Source organism: Elephas maximus, chromosome 10, assembly GCF_024166365.1.
Source record: "Elephas maximus indicus isolate mEleMax1 chromosome 10, mEleMax1 primary haplotype, whole genome shotgun sequence".
Taxonomy (NCBI): Eukaryota; Metazoa; Chordata; class Mammalia; order Proboscidea; family Elephantidae; genus Elephas; species Elephas maximus.
Window position 1 is genome coordinate 27,851,715 of NC_064828.1, and position 22,131 is coordinate 27,873,845.

A 22,131-nucleotide genomic window follows, 5' to 3' on the forward strand; every position below is an offset into this window, starting at 1 on the left:
CCAACCTTTTGGTTTGCAGCAGAGCTCTTAACCACTGTGCCACCAGGGCTACAATTTTGTACAGTTAAGGTTATTTAAAAAGAAAAATAATTAAGGGAAAATCCTGGAGACCAAAATGAAGATAAGGCTGAATAACTGGATGAGAATCTGAAGCAGAAGCCATGGCTGCCTTGGGCTCCTTGTTTACCTCATGACCATGATACATGGTTTTAAACAACACAGAGAATCAAGAAAACCTTATCTCTGCACGCTTGGGTTGAGGGTAAATGAATATCCTAGAATGAAGATGGGGAAATCAATTAATAAAAAAAATAATAAAAATAAACCCACCTGCAAAATAAATAAAAATAAGACTGCTATATAAAAAAAAAAAAAGACAGTCTTATTTTCATATGCAATAAGCATTGAAATACAAAAAAAATGAAAAAACATAAAATACTATAAAATACATGGGAGAATGTTGGTGTAATTATAATGTATGAAAAAATTCACAATCAAAACATGAATAAAACATTAACATACATAAATGAAATATTTGAATGACAAAAAAGGCTTTAAGATCCTGACTTAATGTTTTATTACTTGAAGAGAACTATTCAATGTCTAGTTTGTTATGAGTTCATTTTTATAATTAAAAATTGATATTTAATTTTATGAAAATGCTTTTTTGAAATCTATCTCCAAAATCCCTTTTGCCTAGCACTATTCAAATTATGTACAGGGTTCATTAACTTTCCAAAGGAAATTAATCTCTTTTTTTAATGTTTGTGCTCTTTTGTTGTGTTTAAGGAAGCCTTTCCTACTGTAGAGGGTCCTGAGGATAGTCTCCCATTTCCTAAGTTTTATTTTCACATTCTGGTCTTAAATCATATCAAATGAAATTATTTTTATTATTCGAGGTGATTTTCATTATTTTGTTTTATTTATTTATTTATTTGAATATAGATATTCTATTGAAATAGCATTTTTTGAAAAGACTGTCCTTTACTACTGAATTCCACTGGAACTATTAAATCTTTCTCCTTTTTTTTCTTCCTAGAAACAATTCCTCACCTGATATAACATATGATCGTAATAGAAACTGCCATGTTCTCATATAATTAACTGGAGCAGATAAACCAGTCCATATAGATTGCTATCTACATAATATTTTGAATTTAACTTGATAAAGGGAGAAGTAGCATCCATCTCTTTCTAGAGGAAGAAGTATCATGTGAAACTCAAATATTATTAGTGTTTTTAATGCCTTTCTGCATTCTCTAGTTTTCCATAAAAAACGTGGGTAAACTTCATAACTAAAAAATGAAGTTATTCAGATAGTCAGAGAAAATTTTCTCAAAATAAGACCACTTGCAACAATTCATTTGGTAAATAAAAATATCAATCAGCAAAAATGTTGTAGCCAGGAAAAACATTAAGATTGAATGCCACATTAAATAAAATTACATCATAGATACACAGAACATGAGGTTTATAGAAAGCCAAGCTGTGAACTTGGTTCATTACCCTTTTTACCAAAGCTAAAAGTAAATTAGATGAGTGACATAGTTTGCATAGCAATATTATGACAAAAGTTGGTTTCCATATTTGAAGCAAGAGCTACATACATTCCTGAAGAAAAAAATTTAAGCAAAAATTTTATGTAAAGGAGTTTTTGGAAGTAGAGGAAAACAATGTAAAAATAGTAGCAGCCATGGATTGTTCACCCTAAGCTATAGTTTAAGCCAAACTCAAAATGATATTTATCCTTGGAATTTCCTGTTCAAGCAGTTGAGATAGAGATTTTGATCCAATATAAACTGAGACAAGAGTAGGCATAGAAGGTCCAACCCAAGCAGGCTAGCCCAATGTTAGCCCTGAGGCTGTCCTTCTCCTTGCCCTTCTGTCCTTTCACATCTAGCATCTAGCTGCCTTCAACCTACTACACTCCCTATCCATCTTCAAAGTTTTTCACTTCATCCATTTTTATTTCCATTTTCTCACTCATTCTTTCATTATCAGATCATAAATTATATTTAATATATTCTCTATTTAATAGCTGTTGAATTTAACATTCTGCATTGTCCTCAAAAAATTTTCAGTAAATTTGTTTCTAATAATTTCAATCTAGGTCTTCTGATATATGAGGCCACATGATCAAATAACTTCTATAATCTGCATATGCCCTGATCACAACTTCCAAAATAAAATTAGTCATCCTGTAAAACAATTGCTAAAGAAGTTGCTAGGTAATTAGAAAGGTTAACTGGTGTCTAGATTATTTCATAACAATAATAACAAAATACACTGAAATTTTCACAATAGGTAATTTGGCCTAAACTTTTTAAGATTCAATACATTTAGGCTCAGAGGAAAGATTTATTCTTAAAACTAGAAGATATAATAAAATCATTTTTATTTTCAAACATGAAAGAAGGGGATACTACAGACTATGCCTTACTCTACACAATTTCAAATTATACAAGGAGGAATATAATATGAAAGTTATGAGGAAGCAAATTCCATCTCAATACAAGAATGCAATTTTAACAAGAAATTTTACCAAAAGATATTGCATTACTTCATGTGGTAGTGAGTTTCCCAGGTCTGGAAGTCAACAAGCATAGGCATGGCTGATCATAAAGTAGTGTTCATTCCTGCACTGCATCCATTGTTCCATTGTTGAGTAAGATGACATATGAGGTCTCCCTTTAATATTTTTTCAATCCCAGCCAGTCATACTATCATTGGCTGAATGCCAATCCTAAACTCATAAATTTGTATCATTTCACTGCCAGTACACATTAAAAGACATGTTTAAATTCAAGAATGAGACAAGGAAGACATTACTTTGCTGTTTTAGTAACATCATAAAATGGCATTCAAAACACTTGTAATTGTTTAACTATTTCTCTGTCCATTTTGCACCTTTCTGTGAATGTAAATATTAGATAAAACTTCATTGATGAACAAAGAAAATTTCCAAATTAGATGAGCGACATAGTTTGCATAGTCATATTATGACAAAAGATGGTTTTCATATTTGAAGCATTTCATATTTGAATATTCACATTAAAAAAAGGTAATTGATGTCACTTTAATTTCATTCATGGTGCCTATGTGTACATCAGAGTAAAATTGGGTTCCATAGAGATTTCAATGATTGATTTTTCTGAAGTAGACTCCCAGGCCTTTCTTCTGAAATATTCATGTAACCGAATGTATTTATTAAAAAAAGGCATAGAGGAAGAAAAAAAAAAAAAAAGGAACAGCAAATCTGAACCAACATAGAACATGTGACTGCTTTGCTTGCCAAAGAATAACTATGATAAGAACCAGTCATTCCCTTTATAATTTTTTTTTTTTCAATTCAATGACAGGAAAATATCAGATCCACCAGTAGCTCTGCAAATTTAGCCCTATAGCTTGGAATTCATAAAAATCGTTACGATGTTTTACCAACTAGTCAAAATGTAGGCCACACAACAAGTGTGATTTCAGTATTTTAAAGTCTTATAACTATAAAAAATAATTAGATAAATAAGTATATAATAAGATCACTGATCATTAACTTAGAATGAACTATGCATTGTTTTTTGAGCTGATGAATTTAAGACAATAAATTTTCCCAACAGAGTATAAAATTTTTAACTTTCTATTAACAGTAGTGGTTACAGAAGGTATCACTTGTGCTCTGAAGTCTTTTTTAGGAGACATTTCTCAAACTCCGGAGTTGACTACTCAGCGTCTTCATTGTCACCTTCATGTTCTTGTTCTTCAATGTATAGATGGCAGGATTTAGGATATGTATAATCATGAAGTCCAAAATGGCAAGAAACTTATCCACTTGCACTGTGGGAAATGGCCACACATAGACAAAGATGCACGGTCCAAAAAACAAAACCACCACAGTGATGTGAGCTGACAAAGTAGACAGACCCTTGGACAAGCCACCTGAAGAGTGTTTCCATAATGACCAGCATGAAGATACAGGAGAAAATCAGTAAGAAGAAGGTTCCCATGGAAATGAACCCATTGTAGGCAGTATTCATGAATTCCAGCTTGTAGGTGTCTGTGCAGGCAAGTGCGATAAACTGAGGTGGATCACGGTAAAATATGTCTTTAAAAAAAAAAAAATTTTAAAAAAGCACATGGACAACAAAAGCTGTTTGGGCCACTGAGTGAATGAGACAAATAACCCAAGCACCAACCAGAAGCCAAATACACATCTGTGGACTAATGATGGTCAGGTAGTGAAGGGGTTTACATATGACCACATATCAGTCCAAAGCCATGGCTATGAGGAGCACCATCTCAGATCTACCCATGACATAAACTACAAATATCTGGATGACACACCCCTGGAATGATATGGTGTTTTGCTCAGAGTCCAGGTCAGAGATCATCTTAGGAACTGTTAATGTAGAAAGATCCGAATCAATAAATGAGAGGCTGGCTAACAGGAAGTACATAGGGGAATGCAAATGAGAGTCAAAAGTGACTATAAACACAACCAGGTTTCCTAGAACAATTGTTACATAAAACACTGTAGAGAAGGTAAGGAGGAAATGCTGCATTGGTCTAGAGGTAGAAGGTCCCAGGAACACAAATTCAGGCACTTCAGAGAAATTTGCTTCATACATTGACTTTGTTGTTGCCTAAATGACCAAAAACAAAGAAATGACAATAGGAATATGCTAGAAATAAGCATTGAGTGAAACAGATTTAAGTTGTTTTTTAAATTCTGGTATAAAAAGAAATCTTCACTAACAGCTACAAAGTATTTTGACAAATTCATGAATTAATTTATTCATTCAACTAATATTCCTAATGAAGATTTACTCTATGCCACACACTATGTCAGGATCCAAGGTAAAACACAGACCTTGACTTCATGGAGTTTACAGTGTAATGGCATTTACAGCTAAATATTAAATAGGCATAAATACAGCTATAATTATGGTAATTCATTGATAACTCATCAAAGACGTGCCCCCTCTAGACTCTGCTAAGTATGTTGTTATTACTAAAATGTAAGTCAAATAGTCTAGGCTAATGAAATGTCATGTGTAAAGGCCCTGAGACAGGAGCTCAGTGGGGCAAGAAGATGAATGGATGAGATTAGCCTGGGATGATAGACAAAGTGCAGATATGACAAAGTCTTGTATCTGTGGTAAGTACTTTGGTTTTTATCCTAAGAACAATAGAAAGACATCAAAGGACTTTAAGCAATAATTTGATCATATTTCTGCTTTCAAACTGCCACAATTTCTTTAATGTAAAGAATGGAATGAAAGAGCTAGAATGAAACTTACAGTGATCTATCAGAAGATTCCTGAAGAATCATATCAGATCAGTGTGGAGAGGCTGAATTATACAACCAACGTTGTTGGGACTACAGACGAAACTTGGAAAAATAACAAGTTTTAAGTGGATACTCAAATGTTAAAAAAAGAAACAGATCAAAAGAAAACATGGGACTGTTTAGACAAACATTAAGTGGGAAAATTTATTTTAAGCATATCGTCGTATTCATAACACCTGGAATAATATTGACAGTGTTCGAAATATTAAAATGTATATATTATATATTCATATATACACGCATACATATATAGATATATAAACTTAGCATATACATATGCTATCTATATAGATCCACTCTAAAAAAGATGTAAAAACAAACTATGGAAAATAGTTAATATCAAACAAATGATTGACATCTGTAATATAAAACTAGTTCTTTCACTTAGAAAAGAAAAAAAATGTAGTTCATCAATTTAAAAATGAGTCAACCACACAAAGGATACTGACAAAAGTAATCCTAATAAGCAATAATTATATCAGAGGTAAATTCTCATTGGCAATCAAATAAATGTAAATTAGAGAACATGTGCACTACTTCGTACTGGGTAAATTATCCAAGATTTTAAAAAACAATTTGTCATGGATGACAGTATGAGGAAATAGATAGTGTCATATGTTGATAATGAGAGTACAAAATGATATGACTTCTCCAGAAGTCCCATGTAAAATATATATCAAAAGCTTTAAATTTTCATTAATCATGAAAGAATTCTACTTCAAGAAAATTTACAAAAAGTAATAACAACAAAGGAGGCAGGGCCAAGATGGCAGGGTAGTCAGACACTTCCTGTGGTCCCTCTTACAACAAACACTCAAAAAAACAAGTGAATCAATTATATATAACAATTTAGAAGCCCTGAACATCAAAGCTGAGGAATTGGACTGAGCTGCAGGGGGAGGGAGAGACAGTTCAGAAGCAGGGAGAAAGTTGCCAGTCCTGACCTGGCCAGCACTGGCACCCTGCAGGCTGAATCAGCCGGTGTATGTGGTGAGGCAAGCAGTGACATTCGGGAAGTGTTATACACACTGATAGAGATCGAGTGGCAGAAAGTCTGCTCAAGCCTCCAAAACCAGCAAGAAACGTAGCTCATTTGGTGAAAGAAAGTACAAGCGTCTAACCTACGATGTGGATTAAAAAAAAAAAAAAATTGGGGGAAGTACCTCACTCCCTTTTACCTACCCCTTCCCACTCTGCTCCAGTCCCAGCCTGGCTTCAGTAACTGTTGTACTCTCTGGGCCAAAAGTAGGACCTGTTGTGACTCCTGAGCCATTCTCACAGCTTTGGAGAGGGGACAGATCAACAAACAGGAAAAAATAACCTGCCAGCTCCCCTAAGCTGGGAACTCAGGGCAGGCACAACCCCTTTGCCTAGGAACAGGCATAAGGGGTCCAATGGAGTTTGAATAACTTCCACCCCTGCCTAGACCTGTGTGGGCCCATTTCAATAACATAGGCCCTCATTAGCACAGCATATCAGGGAATATACCTGAAGCCCACTTTCATATCTATCTGCTGTTAAGGGGGAGAGGCAGATTCATGATATTTGACACCACCCTGTCCATTAGCAGAGTCCTCACCTACCCACATCAGGGGCCTGAGAACTGGTGGCTCCACCCACTCTACCAAGCTAACCTCGACAGGGGTGTCCAAGAATAAGTGGTGACTCCCAGTTCTTACAGCCCACAGCACTGACTGCATAGCCTGGCTGCAAAACCCACCTACCTACGTGCTCTAGGGAACAGGGACATACGTTCCACCCAGACACTGGGGCAGAAGCTAGCCCCCTGCCTTGATCAGCGGAAAATCCCCAGCTGTAGCCAGATACTTGTGCCTACTCCAATCACTCCTGCCTGTCTAGGACTGTAGATGAGAGCCTGTATCACACACTCAGTTACCGACAACCTGGATACCTCAGCTGCATTCACACAAGAAAAGTAAACAGACTTCTGGGCTCAGCTCTAGGAACACCTCTAACCACCTGGTGACAGGATGTGAGAGCTTCAAAGGCACCAATAATCAAACTAGCTTACTCAAGCAGCCTATTTGGGCATATTAAAATAAAACATAACAAAACAAGAAGGTGGGACCCAGTAAGCAAACATAAAATAAATAAAATATAATGACGTACTGATGGCTCGGAGACAAAAGTCAATATCAAATCACATAAAGAGGCAGAACATGACCGCTTCAGCAAGCCTCCAAAACAAAGAATCAAGAAACCTTCAGGAGGAAGAAAATTTCTTGGGCTTACTGGAGGTAGCATTCAAAAGACTAAAGTACAGAATTCTTTAAGAGATCAGGATGGAGATCAAGCAAAACACAGAACAAGCCAAGGAAAACACAGACAAAGCAACAGAGAAACTTAAGAAGGTTATACAAGAGCATAATGACAAATTTAACAGGCTACAATAATCTATAAAGAGACGGCAAAGGTAAATCCAAAAGATTAACAATGAAATTTAAAAATTAAACAACTCAGTAGAAAATCATAGGAGCAGAACTGAGGCAATGAAAATCAGAATTAGTGAGACTGAAGATAAAGCATTTGACACCAACTTATTCGAGGAAAAATCAGGTAAAAGAATTAAAGAAAATGAAAAAAAAAAAAAACTATGTGGAACTCTATCAAGAGAAAAAACCTACGAGTGATTGGAGTATCAGAAGTGGGGCGGGGGGATAACAGAGAATACACAGAGAATTGTTGAAGTTTTTTTGGTAGAAAACTTCCCTGATATCATGAGAGATGAGAAGATGTCTATCCAAGAAGCTCATTGAGCCCCTCACAAGGTAGATTCCAAAAGAAAGCCACCAAGACATATTATAATCAAACTTGCCAAAACCAAAGATAAAGAGAGAATTTTAAGAGCAGCTAGGGATAAACAAAAATTCATCTACCAAGGAGAGTCAATAAGACTAAGCTGTCACTACTCAGCAGAAACCATGCAGGCAAGAAGGCAATGGGATGACATATATGAAGCCTTGGAGGAAAAAAAAATTGCCAGCCAAGAATTATATATCCAGCCAAACTATCTATCAAATATGATGGTGAAATTAGGGTATTCCCAGATAAATAGAAGCTTAGGGAATTTGTAAAAAACAAGCCAAAATTACAAGAAATACTAAAGGGAATGCTCCTGTTAGAAAATCAATAACATCAGATAACAACTCAAAACTAGAACACAGGACAGAACAACCAGATATCAACCCGGACGGGAAAGACACAAAAATAAATCAAAGCTACAACACTGAAAGTAGGAAAAAAGAGATGTCAATATGTAAAAGATGACAACATTAAAACAAAAAAAGAGGGCCTAAAAATGTAGTCATAGATCTTTTATATGGAGAGGAAGTCAAGGCGATATAAAGAAATAAAAGATTGCTTTAAATTTAGAAAAATAGGGGTAAAAATTAAGGTAACCACGAAGCAAACTAACAATCCTATGCAGCAAAATATAAAACAAGAAAAATATAAAGAATCAGCAAATACAAAACTCACAATGAAAAAGATGAAAAGAGACTATATAAAGAAAAATGACTCAGCACAGAAAATTAAGTGGAAAAAAGAAACTCAACAATGCACAAAAAATACATCAAAATGACAGCATTAAACTCATACCTATCATTAATTACACTGAATGTAAATGGACTAAATGCACCAATAAAAGGCAGAAAGTGGCAGAATGGAGTAAAAAAAACATATCCCTCTACATGCTGTCTACAAGAGATGCACCTTAGACTTAAAGACACAAACAAACTAAAATTCAAAGACAGTAAAAAACATATCAAGCAAACAACAATCAAAAAAGAGCAGGAGTGGCAGTATTAATCCCTGACAAAATAGACTTTAAAGCAAATCCACCACAAAGGATAAGGAAGAACACTATATACTGATTAAAGGGTCAAGGTACCAGGAAAACATAACCACAATAAATATTTATGCACCCAATGACAGGGCTCCAAAATACATAAGACAAACTCTAAAAACTTTGAAAAGAGAAATAGACTGCTCTTCAATAACAGTAGGAGACTTCAACACACATTTTCAGTGAAGGCCAGAACATCCAGAATAAAGACATGGAAGATCTAAATGCCACAATCAACCAACTTGATCTCGTAGACATACACAAAACACTCCATCCACCAGCAGCCAAGTGTACTTTCATTTCCAATGCACATGGAACATTCTCTAAATAGACCACACATTAGGCCACAAAGCAAGTCTCAACAGAACCCAAAACATGGAAATATTACAAAGCATCTTTCCTGACCACAAAGCCATAAAAGCAGAAATCAACAATAGAAAAAGCAAGTAAAAAAGAAAAATCAAACATGGAAACTGAACAACACCTTGCTCAAAAACTACTGGGTTGTAGAAGAAATTAATGATGGAATAAAGAAATTCACAGAATTAAATAAGAATGAAAACACACCTACCAGAAGCTCTGGGGCACAGCAAAAGCAGTGCTCAGAGGTTAATTTAAAGCAATACATGCACACTTTCAGAAGAGGAAGGGCCCCAAATCAAAATATTAACCCTACAACTCAAACAAGTAGAAAGAGAGCAGCAAAAGAAGCCCTTGGGCACCAGAAGAAAGGAAGTAATAAAAATTAGAGCAGAATTCATTGAAATAGAGAACAGAAAAACAATCAAAAGAGTTAATAAGACCAAAAGCTGGTTCTTTGAAAAGATCAAAAAAATTGATAAACCACTGGCTAAACTGACAAAAGAAACACAGGAGAGGAAGCAAATAACCCTAATAAGAAATGAAATGGGCAGTATTGCAACAGACTCAACTGAATTTAAAAGAATCATAACAGAATACTATGAAAAATTGTACTCCAACAAATTTGAAAACCTAAAGGAAATGGATGAATTTCTAAAAATACACTATCTACTTAAATTAACACAAACAGAGGTAGAAAAACTAAATAAACATAAAACAAAAGAGATTGGAAAGGTAATTTAAAAACTCTCAACGAAAAAAGCCCTGGCCCTGACAGCTTCACTGGAGAATTCAACTAAACTTTCAGAGAAGAGTTAACACCACTCCTACTAAAGGTATTTCAGGGCATAGGAAGGGATTGAATACTCCCAAACTCATTCTGTGAAGCTAGCATAACCCTGATACCAAAACCAGGTTAAAGGCACCACAAAAAAAGGAAATTACAGGCCAATATCCCTCATGAACATAGATGCAAAAATCCTCCACAAAATTTTATCCAATAGAATTCAACAACATATCAAAAAAATAATTCACCATGACCAAGTGAGATTCATACAAGGTATGTAGGGATATTTGTTGAAATTAGAAAAACAATCAATGCAATCCATCACATAAATAACTACAACAGATAAACTAAAAGATTTTGCTGTAGGGGCACCTATTACAACATTGCTTATAAGAAGAAGAATGAAAAATAACCTAATGTCCAATGTAGGAACTTAAATTATTCATATTACTTCAGGCTAGGGAAGACATTCAATCAAATACGTAGAAACAATATCTGTTGATATTATACAAGGTGTTCATGACATAATTTTGACTAAAATCAGTAGGTTATAAAATAAAATATACAGGAACTCATTTTAAAATACTGTTTACCTAGGAAAAAAATTAGAAAAATGCTTGTTTTTAATGCTTATCAATAAATTGTTAATGCCTGGGCTCATGTGTATTAGGTAGTTGTTGGATGCTGTCTCGTTGGTTCTGACTTATAGCGACCCTATGCACAACAGAACGAATCACTGCATGGTCCTATACCATCCTCACAATCACTGCTATGTTTGAGCCCATTGTTGTGGCCACTGTGTCAATCCATCTCATATTTTGAGTGTCTTCAAATCTGAGGAGCTCATCTTCCAGCACTATATCAGACAATGTTCCGCTGCTATTCATAACGTTTTCACTGGCCAGTTTTTCCAAAAGTAGATTGCCAGGTTCTTCTTCCTAGTCTAAGTCTGGAAGCTCTGCTGAAATCCTGTCCACCATGAGTGACCATGCTGGTATTCAAAATACCAGTGGCAGAGCTTTCAGCATCATAGCAACAGGCAAGCCACGACAGTACAACAAACTGACAGAGGAGTGATGGTGTATTACGCGGAACCATATGACATTGCCCTTTCGTTTAATCAAAAGACAGTAAAACATCATCAGTTTTACAAAGTTTAATCTAATATATTGTTTTATTTTTCTTCCACGATTTCCTAAACTACTTTCCCTTCTTGCAACCAAACATTATTGACTTTTGTTCCATATCTTAATTGAATACCATTGGTTTCCCACTTTCATTGCACCACCAAGCTCTCAGCCAGGCCCTACACCACTGACAACCAGTCTTTCTCGTGTTTTCACCCCACCTGTGCCACTCTGCACCGTGGCCAGATTCCAGCTTGGACGTGACCCTGCGCAGCTTCAGCAGGAGAACAGCAGAAGCAGATGCAGAACCGTGGATCCAATAGAGCCAAGAATAAACTTGACAGCAGCCAGGCCAGGCCAAAATGGGCGTCCTGAAAGTTACCGACATGTAGCAGGTATTGTGGCTGAAAGGAAGTCTTACGGGGTACTGCTAGAAGATGCAATGACAGGGGCACTGGATGGGGAATTTTATAGCCAATAACTGGGAAAAATAGAGAAGTGCTGAGCAAGTGAGAATGGGACAATCACTGAGGTGAGTGGCAGTGGATGTGACATTGCTAGGGACTTATAGCCAAGTGACCATGCTGTGTATGGATTTTAAAACACGCATATTATGAAACAGGAAAATGTACATTCAGTATGACCCCAACTGTAAAAATTAACCAAAATATTTTAAAGACCAAAAGAAAAGTCAGCTAAAAAAAAAAAAGTACTGAGAGTTTTTTTTTTTTTTTTTTCCTGAGTGGTAGAAAAATGGATGATTCTCTTTTTTCCTATTTTCTTTATTTCCGAAAGTTGAAAATTAATTTATTAATAAACAAACTGACTTCATTTGATACAGTTCAACAGGAGAGGAAAATATATTGTCATAAAAGAATCAGAGCATTACAGTTGATATAAAGGTCAATGTATTACCTCCACAAGGAGGACCCCTAGTAAAAAAATGGGAATACGTGCACTCACAACTCACAGCAGTAACAACATATATACAGCTGCCGATAAAAAAGTTTAATTATGTTCAATTCACCAGTCATTAATAGCTTTACTTTTGTTTTCTTGTTTTCGTTTTGTTTTGTCTTTCCCAATCAATAATCAAAAGGAAACACAGAGAGCAAGAGAGAAACAGAGAATTCCCAGGGTTTTTAAGGTTTCAATACAGGAATTACTGTTATATGGTTTTGGAGGCATTACAAATTGACAGTACTTTTTATAATCTAAAATGTGTAAGTAAATCTATTTTTAGAAATACAAGTATAACAGGAAATGTTTTACTTACACACATACTCACACACATATTATAAAACAAAACAAAACAAAAAAACTCATTGCCATTGAGTAGATTCCAACTCACAGCAACTCTACAGGACAGAGTAACAACTGGTGAATTCAAACTGCTGACCTTTTGGTTAGCAGCTGATCTCTTAACCATATATATATAAATACAAACACATACATATAAATATACATACACTCACATACATATAAGCACACAAGTACACATACATATAATATGTTATTGACATGTCTATAATTTCCACATTCGGTTGGATCACCTTTTTTGGGAATAGGCATAAATATGGATCTCTTCCAGTTAGTTGGCCAGGAAGCTGTCTTTTGTATTTCTTGGCACAGACGAGGGAGCCTCTTCAGCGCTGCGTCTGTTTGTTGAAACATCTCAATTGATATTCCATCAATTCCTGGAGCCTTGTTTGTCGCCATTGCTTTCAGAGCAGCTTGGACTTCTTCCTTCAGTACCATTGGTTCCTGATCATATGCCACCTCTTGAAATGGTTGAATATAGACTAATTCTTTTTGGTATAATGACTCTGTGTATTCCTTCCATCTTCTTTTGATGCCTCCTGCATTGTTTAATATTTTCCCATGGAATCCTTCACTATTGCAACTCGAGGGTTGAATTTTTTCTTCAGTTCTTTCAGCTTGAGAAACACCGGGCTTATTCTTGCCTTTTGGTTTTCCATCTCCAGCTCTTTGCACATGTCATTATAATACTTTACTTTGTCTTCTTGAGAGGCCCTTTGAAATCTTCTGTTCAGTTATTTTACTTCATCAATTCTTCCTTTTGCTTTAGCTGCTCGATGCTTAAGAGCAAGTTTCAGAGTCTCCTCTGACATACAACTTGGTCTTTTTTTCTTTCCTGTCTTTTCAGTGACCTCTTGCTTTCTTCATGGATGATGTCCTTGATGTCATTCTACAACTCATCTGGTCTTCAGTCACTAGTGTTCAATACGTCAAAGCTATTCTTGAGATGGTCTCTAAATTCAGGTGGGATATACTTAAGGTCATATTTTGGCTCTCGTGGACTTGCTCTGATTTTCCTCAGTTTCAGCTTGAACTTGCATATGAGCAATTGATGGTCTGTTCCACAGTCGGCCCCTGGCATTGTTCTGACTAATGATATTGAGCTTTTCCATCGTCTCTTTCCATAGATGTAGTCAATTTGATTTCTGTGTGTTCCATCTTGCGAGGTCCATGTGTATAGATATCACACGCAAGCAAAATTTTGCTGAAGATCATTCAAAAATGGCTGCAGCAGTATATTGACAGGGAACTGCCAGAAATTCAGGCTGGTTTCAGAAGAGGACGTGGAACCAGGGATATCATTGCTGAGGTCAGATGGATCCTGGCTGAAAGCAGAGAATACCAGAAGGATGTTTACCTGTGTTTTATTGACTATGCAAAGGCATTCGACTATGTGGATCATAACAAACTATGGATAACACTGCGAAGAATGGGAATTCCAGAACACTTAATTGTGTTCCTCATGAGGAACCTTTACATGGATCAAGAGACAGTTGTTAGGACAGAACAAGGGGATACTGATTGGTTTAAAGTCAGGAAAGGTGTGCACCAGGGCTGTATTCTCTCACCATACCTATTTAGTCTGTAAGCTGGACTATATGAAGAAGAATGGGGCATCAGGATTGGAGGAAGACTCATTAACAACCTGCGTTATGCAGATGACACAACCTTGCTTGCTGAAAGTGAAGAGGACTTGAAGCACTTACTAATGAAGATCAAAGACCACAGCCTTCAGTATGGATTACACCTCAACATAAAGAAAACAGAAATCCTCACAACTGGACCAATGAGCAACATCATGATAAACGGAGAAGAGATCGAAGTTGTCAAGGATTTCATTTTATTTGGATCCACAATCAACAGCCATGGCAGCAGCTGTCAAGAAATCAAAAGATGCATTGCATTGGACAAATCTGCTGCCAAGGACCTCTTCAAAGTGTTGAAGAGCAAAGATGTCACCCTGAAGACTAAGGTGCTCCTGACCCAAGCTATGATATTTTCAATCACTTCATATGCATGTGAAAGCTGGGCAATGAATAAGGAAGACTGAAGAAGGGTTGATGCCTTTGAATTGTGGTGTTGGCGAAGAATATTGAATATACCATGGACTGCCAAAAGAATGAACAAATCTGTCTCAGAAGAACTGTGGCCAGAACGCTCCTTAGAGGCAAGGATGGCAAGAATACGTCTTACATACTTTGGACATGTTGTCAGGAGGGATGAGTCCCTGGAGAAGGACATCATGCTTGGCAGAGTACAGGGTCAGTGGAAAGGAGGAAGACCCTCAACAGGTGGATTGACACAGTGACTGCAACAATGAGCTCAAGCATAACAACGATTGCAAGGATGGCGCAGGACCAGGCAGTGTTTGGTTCTGTTGTGCATAGGGCCACTATGAGTTGGAACCAACTTGATGGCACCTAACAACAACAACATTGACATGTCAATTAATAGGGAAGTATTGACTTTACAGAACATCTAAGCTCTGGGCTGCTAACCAAAAGGTTGGTGGTTCAAAACCACCAGCCACTCCACTGGAGAAACATATGACGGTCTGCTTCCCTAAAGATATGTTGCCTTGGAAACCCTATGTGGAAGTTCTCTCTCCTACAGAATCCCAGTAAGCAGGAATCTACTTGATGGCAGTGGGTTATTTTGTGCATATCTTTCTAAAATATGCATTGAAGAATCTTCTCCTTTCTTATAAAAACATACTCTAACATCAATAAAACAGTAAACCCTGGCATATATCACCTCACCAGAAAAATATTAAATAGTTTTATTTTTCATTGCAACTATGATTGATTGCTTGTGGCTGTATGGAGTACTAAATGGGAAAATCTGAGGTATAGTCTGAAAAACTTACCAACTAGGAATGTCTCCTATGAGCTTGGGAAATGAATGTGGTACCCCATTACTATATACTTTCCACCCTCACTTTTCTGTAATCCTTTTCAGAGTGGTATAATTGTTGGAGAAATGGTTGTAAAGGTTACATATAAGAATCAACAAATGGAGTCATCAATTCCTAGCAAATGGAGTCATCATTTATTATTAATTGTTATTGTTGTTGTTGTTATTCCCTGCCATCCAATTGGCCCGACTCGTGGTGACCCCATGTGCAACTGGATAGGACCATTGTCATCCATAGGTTTTCACTGGCTGATTTTTGGAAGTAGATCTCCAGGCCTTTCTTCCTTGTCTTTCTTAGTCTGGAAGCTCTGCTGGAACTTGTTCAGCATCATAGCAGGACCCAAGCCTCTTCTGACAGTTGGGTGGCGGCTGTGGGTGAGGTTCATTGGCCAGGAATCAAATCCACATCTCCCATGTCGAAGATGAGAATCCATTCATTGAAGCACCAATGCCCCATTGTATTCAGCTGTTAGTATTATTTTTTTTATTGTTAGCTGCCATCAAGTTGAACTGATAGTATATTACTCGCTAATTATATTGCCTTGCCATAGAAGCTAATACTAGAGTTTCCTCCATGATCTTCTTTTTATATTTTACTTTTAAAGTTTTATGTAATAACAAAGGGGTTAGTGAAATTCTAAATCTTCAGGATTTCTGAGTGTTCAACTCCAAGAATATTATCATTATTCAATAAAGAGCATTAAGGATGCATGCTGTCTCTCTCCTCCCTTATATAGGAAAAGGACATTTTTTCTATGTTATAAAAAAAATTTTTGTGTGTGAATAAATCCATGAATTTATTTATAAACTATGCTTGGTGTCTACACTGCTTATTGTAATTATTCAGGAATGAAAGCATCCAATTACCAAATTAATGATAAATATTCAGATATATGAAATAAAGTTAATAGAATTACAGTTTTGCAAAGTCTGTTATCTATTACAGATTCATTTTCTATAATTGTGCTCATCCTCTACCAACCAACCAGACTTAGAGCTGTCTAGAGAAATTTATAGAGAAAGTTCACATGACTATAAACTTGGCAAATTTACAGTAATCCACTTAAATAATGAGAAAATAAGTCCTTGCTCTAAACCCACGGGAAAGCCAACAGGTTCATTTTAATAATTCCCTCTGGTGTGTGATAACCAATCTACATCTTCCGTGTTTCCTGTCTTTTTTGTTTTTTAACCAAAAAATGATTGTCATGTATATTCCTGGAGGTAGAAAAGGTTACCCATTTATAGCCAGACTCTCGCTGTGTCTGCTGCTCATGAAGAGGCCACTCCTCAGCTAGAACTGGTAGGTTAAATAGCAGTGCTAACAGAATACTGCAATTGTGTACGCTAATAAAAGATGAGACGTTTTACATAAAACTTGTAGAAAAACATACTATTCAGGTCATGAGGGCAACAGTATAAAAGCAATCTTGGTCAACTAGTGTGTGAACAGCACCCAGTTCCAGTAAGGAGCAGGAGAGCCATCTGCAGCTGGCAGAGAAACTGCGCTCATATCCTGCTCAGAGGGGTCAGTTTTATAGTTTGACCTCGAGCTTTTGGACCATGAACAAGGATTCATTTAGTCCACACGGGCAAATAAAGACAAAATAGCTTGGAAAATACATATTAATGAAAAAATTAGCTTATTCCTTGGCTAAGTTTAGCATCTGTGATAAGTCTGAAATTTGACATAATTTCAGATCACAATATGGGAAATATTGACTTATTTTAATATTCAGTTTAGTTATTTTAAGTTCCTACTTTGAATATTTATTTTCATTCAGAACACATGTAAGAAATGCCAATTGAAAAAAATATGTTACATTTAAATCAATTTCTTTTCATTTTCCCCTGGAGTCTACACTAATTTTCTGGATATATGACTTTTTAGTCAATGTTGTTTTTGTTGTTAGGTGGCTTTGAGTTGGTTCTGACTCATAGTGACCCTCTGCACAACACAACGGTCTGGTCCTGCATACAGTTACCTAATTGTACTGCTAATATATTCAATTTTTTATAATTTTGCAACACAAGGATTAGTCACTATTTTTCTAAACCCACTGACCCTTTTCCACATACATGTGAAACAATTCTTTTAACAAGTTGTAACTTGTTCAATGTATAAGAAAAAGGCTTTTGTGCACATAAAAATAATATTTTTAGGTTTTCTCTTTTAAAAGTATGAGGAAATTATTTTAATTAGGAAAGTATGGTGGTTGTTTTGACAGCTAACCTGATTTTTCATTTTCTAACAATTTTCTTTCGTAATAAGTTAATGTTATCTGTGGATTAATTACTCCATACATGGATTTGCACTTTCATGAAAAGAAAACATAACAAACGCTCATGATGACTAGAAATGATGTGGCCCTTGTTATTAGCAAAAATACATTTTAAAAAGTGTATCTACACATTTCCACATACACTAACTGCTATTAAGCACTTTCATGGAAATGAATGGAAATGACTCTCTCATTGAATATGGATATATAGTATTGAACACCCTATGTACAGTTTTCCTCTTGCCCCCACGCAAGCCATCACAGTTGAAAGGAGTTGAGTAATTTTCATTTTTTAGTCACGTGTGGCATTAAAAGAGCTAAGCTCCCCAATCACAGGGCATTCATGTCATTCTCAGACATAGTTTCTGCTAGACAAACCATGACCTACTTGATCCTATTGATTCCATTCTTTTTTTTTTTTTTAGTTCACTGCCATTTATTGTTAGTCAAACATATACTATTAAATATTTGATTTTCCCTTTGAAGTTAAATTGTGGCTTAAATTAGGAAGACTTCTTTTCTTTTTCTTACTTAACCTTATTTTTATTTGTTTCTTAATAAAAATATATTATTTCAGAGGTTAAACCATATTGAATGACTTCATCCATCATACCGAATTTGAATCTATGTATATGTAGATTTAGCTGGAAACTTTTTAATATATATGCTTATAAAAATTCAAAGAATTCTGAAGTAATAAATACCCTTTTTGGGTTTTAATTCTATAATTTTAGACTATGAAATTGCTTTGTGAGTTTCCTCAAGATTTTCTCCTGTTAATGTTTTGAGATTTAGGACTGTGTAGTTTTGAAAACAATTCACAACTAGAATGTACACTCAATTTACTACATAAACAAGAGTATCAATGATGATGACAACAATGCTTCATAAAGAGGACAACTAGGTAATTATATAAATCATATTTAACAGAGCAAAATACTTTCATTAAAACCAATTCATCTTTACTAGTTTTTCAGAGTAAAATTCTTCATTAATTCCCTTAGTCTCGATATTCTCGTAGTCATTAAAAAATGACGAAATGTTAAATGACAGAATTTTGTAGAGGAACATGCACAGCACATACACATGCACAATGAAATATGCAAATATATCCACATGTGTTATCCCACAAACCCTCATAATATTCTGTGAGGTCAAAGAGTAGATACTATTTTATTTTTATAGAAAAGTAAATCAATGTGGAAAAGAGTTGAATATAGTTCCATAGTAAATGTTGAGGTTAGGACTAGAATTTAAACCTTGACTTTTAATTCAGTTTTTTAAGAAATTCTGATATTTGAGCTTTACAATGTCTTCTGAATATCTGATGACCTATTAAGCCAAAAAATTGAAAACTGGAACAGATTTTCCACATTCTATCCTGGTGCCCCAGAACTAAACTGTGTTATAAGTATGTGTGTGTCTCTTGTATCAGTAACAATTAAAAGAAGAAGAAGAAAGCAAAAAGAAAAAGAAAGCTAGGATCAAGACATTTAAGTCACGTTGGGATTAAGAGATTACAAAACTGGAACGAAAATATCTAACTCAAGACTTAAAAAGTAAGAAAGAAGTAAGCCAACAGTGGCAGCTCAATCTGGGAAAACACCTAGAGTGTAAACGTCGAGAGTGTAAGAACCAGAATAGTCAAGAGTTAGCATGCACACTTTGAAAAGCATTGAGTGAAAAAGATAAACATTCAGGAACCAAGGAAACACAACTTGTTGGGGATGAAAGGCTCGATGGTTTTTCAGACTCTATAAATACAGAGACTGCAAAAGGATAAGTAATAAAAGACGTCAGACATGATACCATTAACTCTAAATTCAGAAAAATAGGCAAAGGGCTGGACTGTGGAAGTCTGAGTTTTGTTCTGGAACCAAAGTGTGAGATACAGGGCATGAATCACAAACAACCTGGACACTGAGAAACATGAATGTTCCTGTCCAGAAATGCCCTAGGAAGTTTATTTTATCTTATTATTATAATTTTGAGGGATTAAAAACATATTACAAACTGTAACCAGTTTAAAGCTTCCAGAGTAAATGAAATCATTGGCATATCTTTCGGGGATGAAAGGGAGGATTAAGAATATAGGATGTCTGCTAGAAGAAAGTACCACCAAGTAGTTTGCAGAGTTAGGTATACAATTCAACTCACATGCACATATCTGAATATTTCCAATTGTAGTGAGGGTGAGGGGTAAACAATTGAACACTATATACCAAAAACCTAAATGACTATGCTCTTATCCACTTGAAGGAATTCATTTGACTAGTAGTCATTTAGGTTATTTTACTTGTTGGACCATTGAATTCAGGGGTCATAAATTCATGATACAAGCAATAAATTCATGTGAAGTCATAATCTATTGCCTCAAATTAAATTTACAGTATTTTACAATAAATTTTTTATCATTTGCATCTTTCTGATTTTTTAAGAAATGTAGCAATGTTAATAATTCTTGCATTAATCAATTAAAATATTTTTCAGAAATGTTCTTTCTTTCTCTAGGAATCAAACATTCACTTTCTGTATGTCCATACCTTCAAAACTATAACATGTTAAATGGTGACTTTTTCCTGATTTTTCTGCACTTTAAAGATCATCCGAAAACTCCTGCATAGGCTAGATGGATATAAGGAATACCTCAATGATAACTGAATTTGTTTTGTTAGGACTCACCAGCACTTGGGAACTTGAAATTTTCTTTTTTCTCATATTTTTGTTGAGCTATGCAGCAATCATGGCAGGGAACCTTCTCATTGTGGTCACCGTAACCTTTGATTTTCACCTGAATTCTACACCTATGTACTTCCTCCTTGGAAATCTCTCCTTCCTTGATATGACTATTTCCACAATCACAACCCCTAAGATGATCACAGATTTCCTCAGAGAAAAGAAAACAATTTCCTTGTGGGGTTGCATGGTTCAGATGTTCTTCCTCCACTTTTTAGGAGGCAATGAGATGACTCTTCTTGTAATTATGGCTGTTGATCGGTACATTGCAATATGCAAACCTCTTCACTACACAGCCATCATGAACCACCGGGTACTCGTGGGTTCTGTGCTGCTGTCCTGGGGTGTTGGCTTTGTGCACACTATGAGCCAGATGGTTTTTACTATCACCTTGCCTTTCTGTGGCCCCAATGTGGTGGACAATATTTTTTGTGACCTTCCCCTAGTTCTAAAACTTGTTTGCACTGACACGTATCTTCTGGAGTTACTGGTAATTGCTGACAGCGGACTGTTATCTTTCATCTGCTTCGTACTCTTGCTCATTTCCTACACTGTAATTCTGGTGACCGTCTGACATCGGTCCTCTGGTGGACTCTCCAAGGCTCTGTCCACACTGTCTGCTCATATCACTGTAGTCACTCTGTTCTTTGGGCCATGTATCTTCATTTACGCTTGGCCATTTAGTAGCTTATCAGTGGATAAATTTCTTTCTGTATTTTATTCAGTCATCACACCCTTACTGAACCCCATTATTTATACTCTGAGGAATCAGGAGATGAAAGCAGCCATGAGTAGCCTGAGGATCCAGCATGTCAGCTCCAGGCAGAACTTATAGACAAAAATCACAAGAATGAAGCTTTTATTATAAATCCTATAAAAATTACATCTCACAATAAGCTCAATTTGTTTTGGGTACAGATTTAAAAAAAAAATTCATAATGTATATTGAAATTACCAGATGTTCCAACACTTTTATATGGTTTTATTCAAATAGTAATTGTCTTAATGGAAATTCAATTCCATTTTGGGATAATTATTTTTAATTGGGATATGTATTAAATAGAAAAACTGTCTCATCATCTGTAGTTGGAAACCCAAAAATGTCCAAGACTAAATTTTCTTAAATAAAGATAAATCAAATATGAATTTGTACACTTTTAATTTAAAATTAAGGGTCTTTCGGCTGTTTCTTAGATGGCTAAATGTTCACAAAATTGTGCACACTCATCTAAACCCACAAGCACACATACACACACACATATTTTTGTGGTTCTTCATATATGAAAGGATTATTATATTTAAAAAGGTAAGAGACTAGTTTTTATCAGTAGAAGGATGCATAGAGTGAGTGTCATCAACTGACATGAAATACATAACTATTTCATTCTGAAATTCCA

At 35.6% G+C, this 22,131-nt stretch overlaps 1 protein-coding gene and 1 pseudogene across 1 annotated transcript; one reads left to right on the forward strand and one right to left on the reverse strand.

The window, feature by feature from the left end:
* Nucleotides 1–3,685: 3,685 nt before the first annotated feature.
* Nucleotides 3,686–4,622, reverse strand: LOC126084605 (olfactory receptor 4F15-like; annotated as a pseudogene).
* Nucleotides 4,623–20,627: 16,005 nt separating this feature from the next.
* LOC126084606 (olfactory receptor 4L1-like) lies at nucleotides 20,628–21,569 on the forward strand. The gene is given in 1 exon segment (XM_049899200.1): nucleotides 20,628–21,569. A coding segment is annotated over 1 exon segment (942 nt).
* Nucleotides 21,570–22,131: the final 562 nt, after the last annotated feature.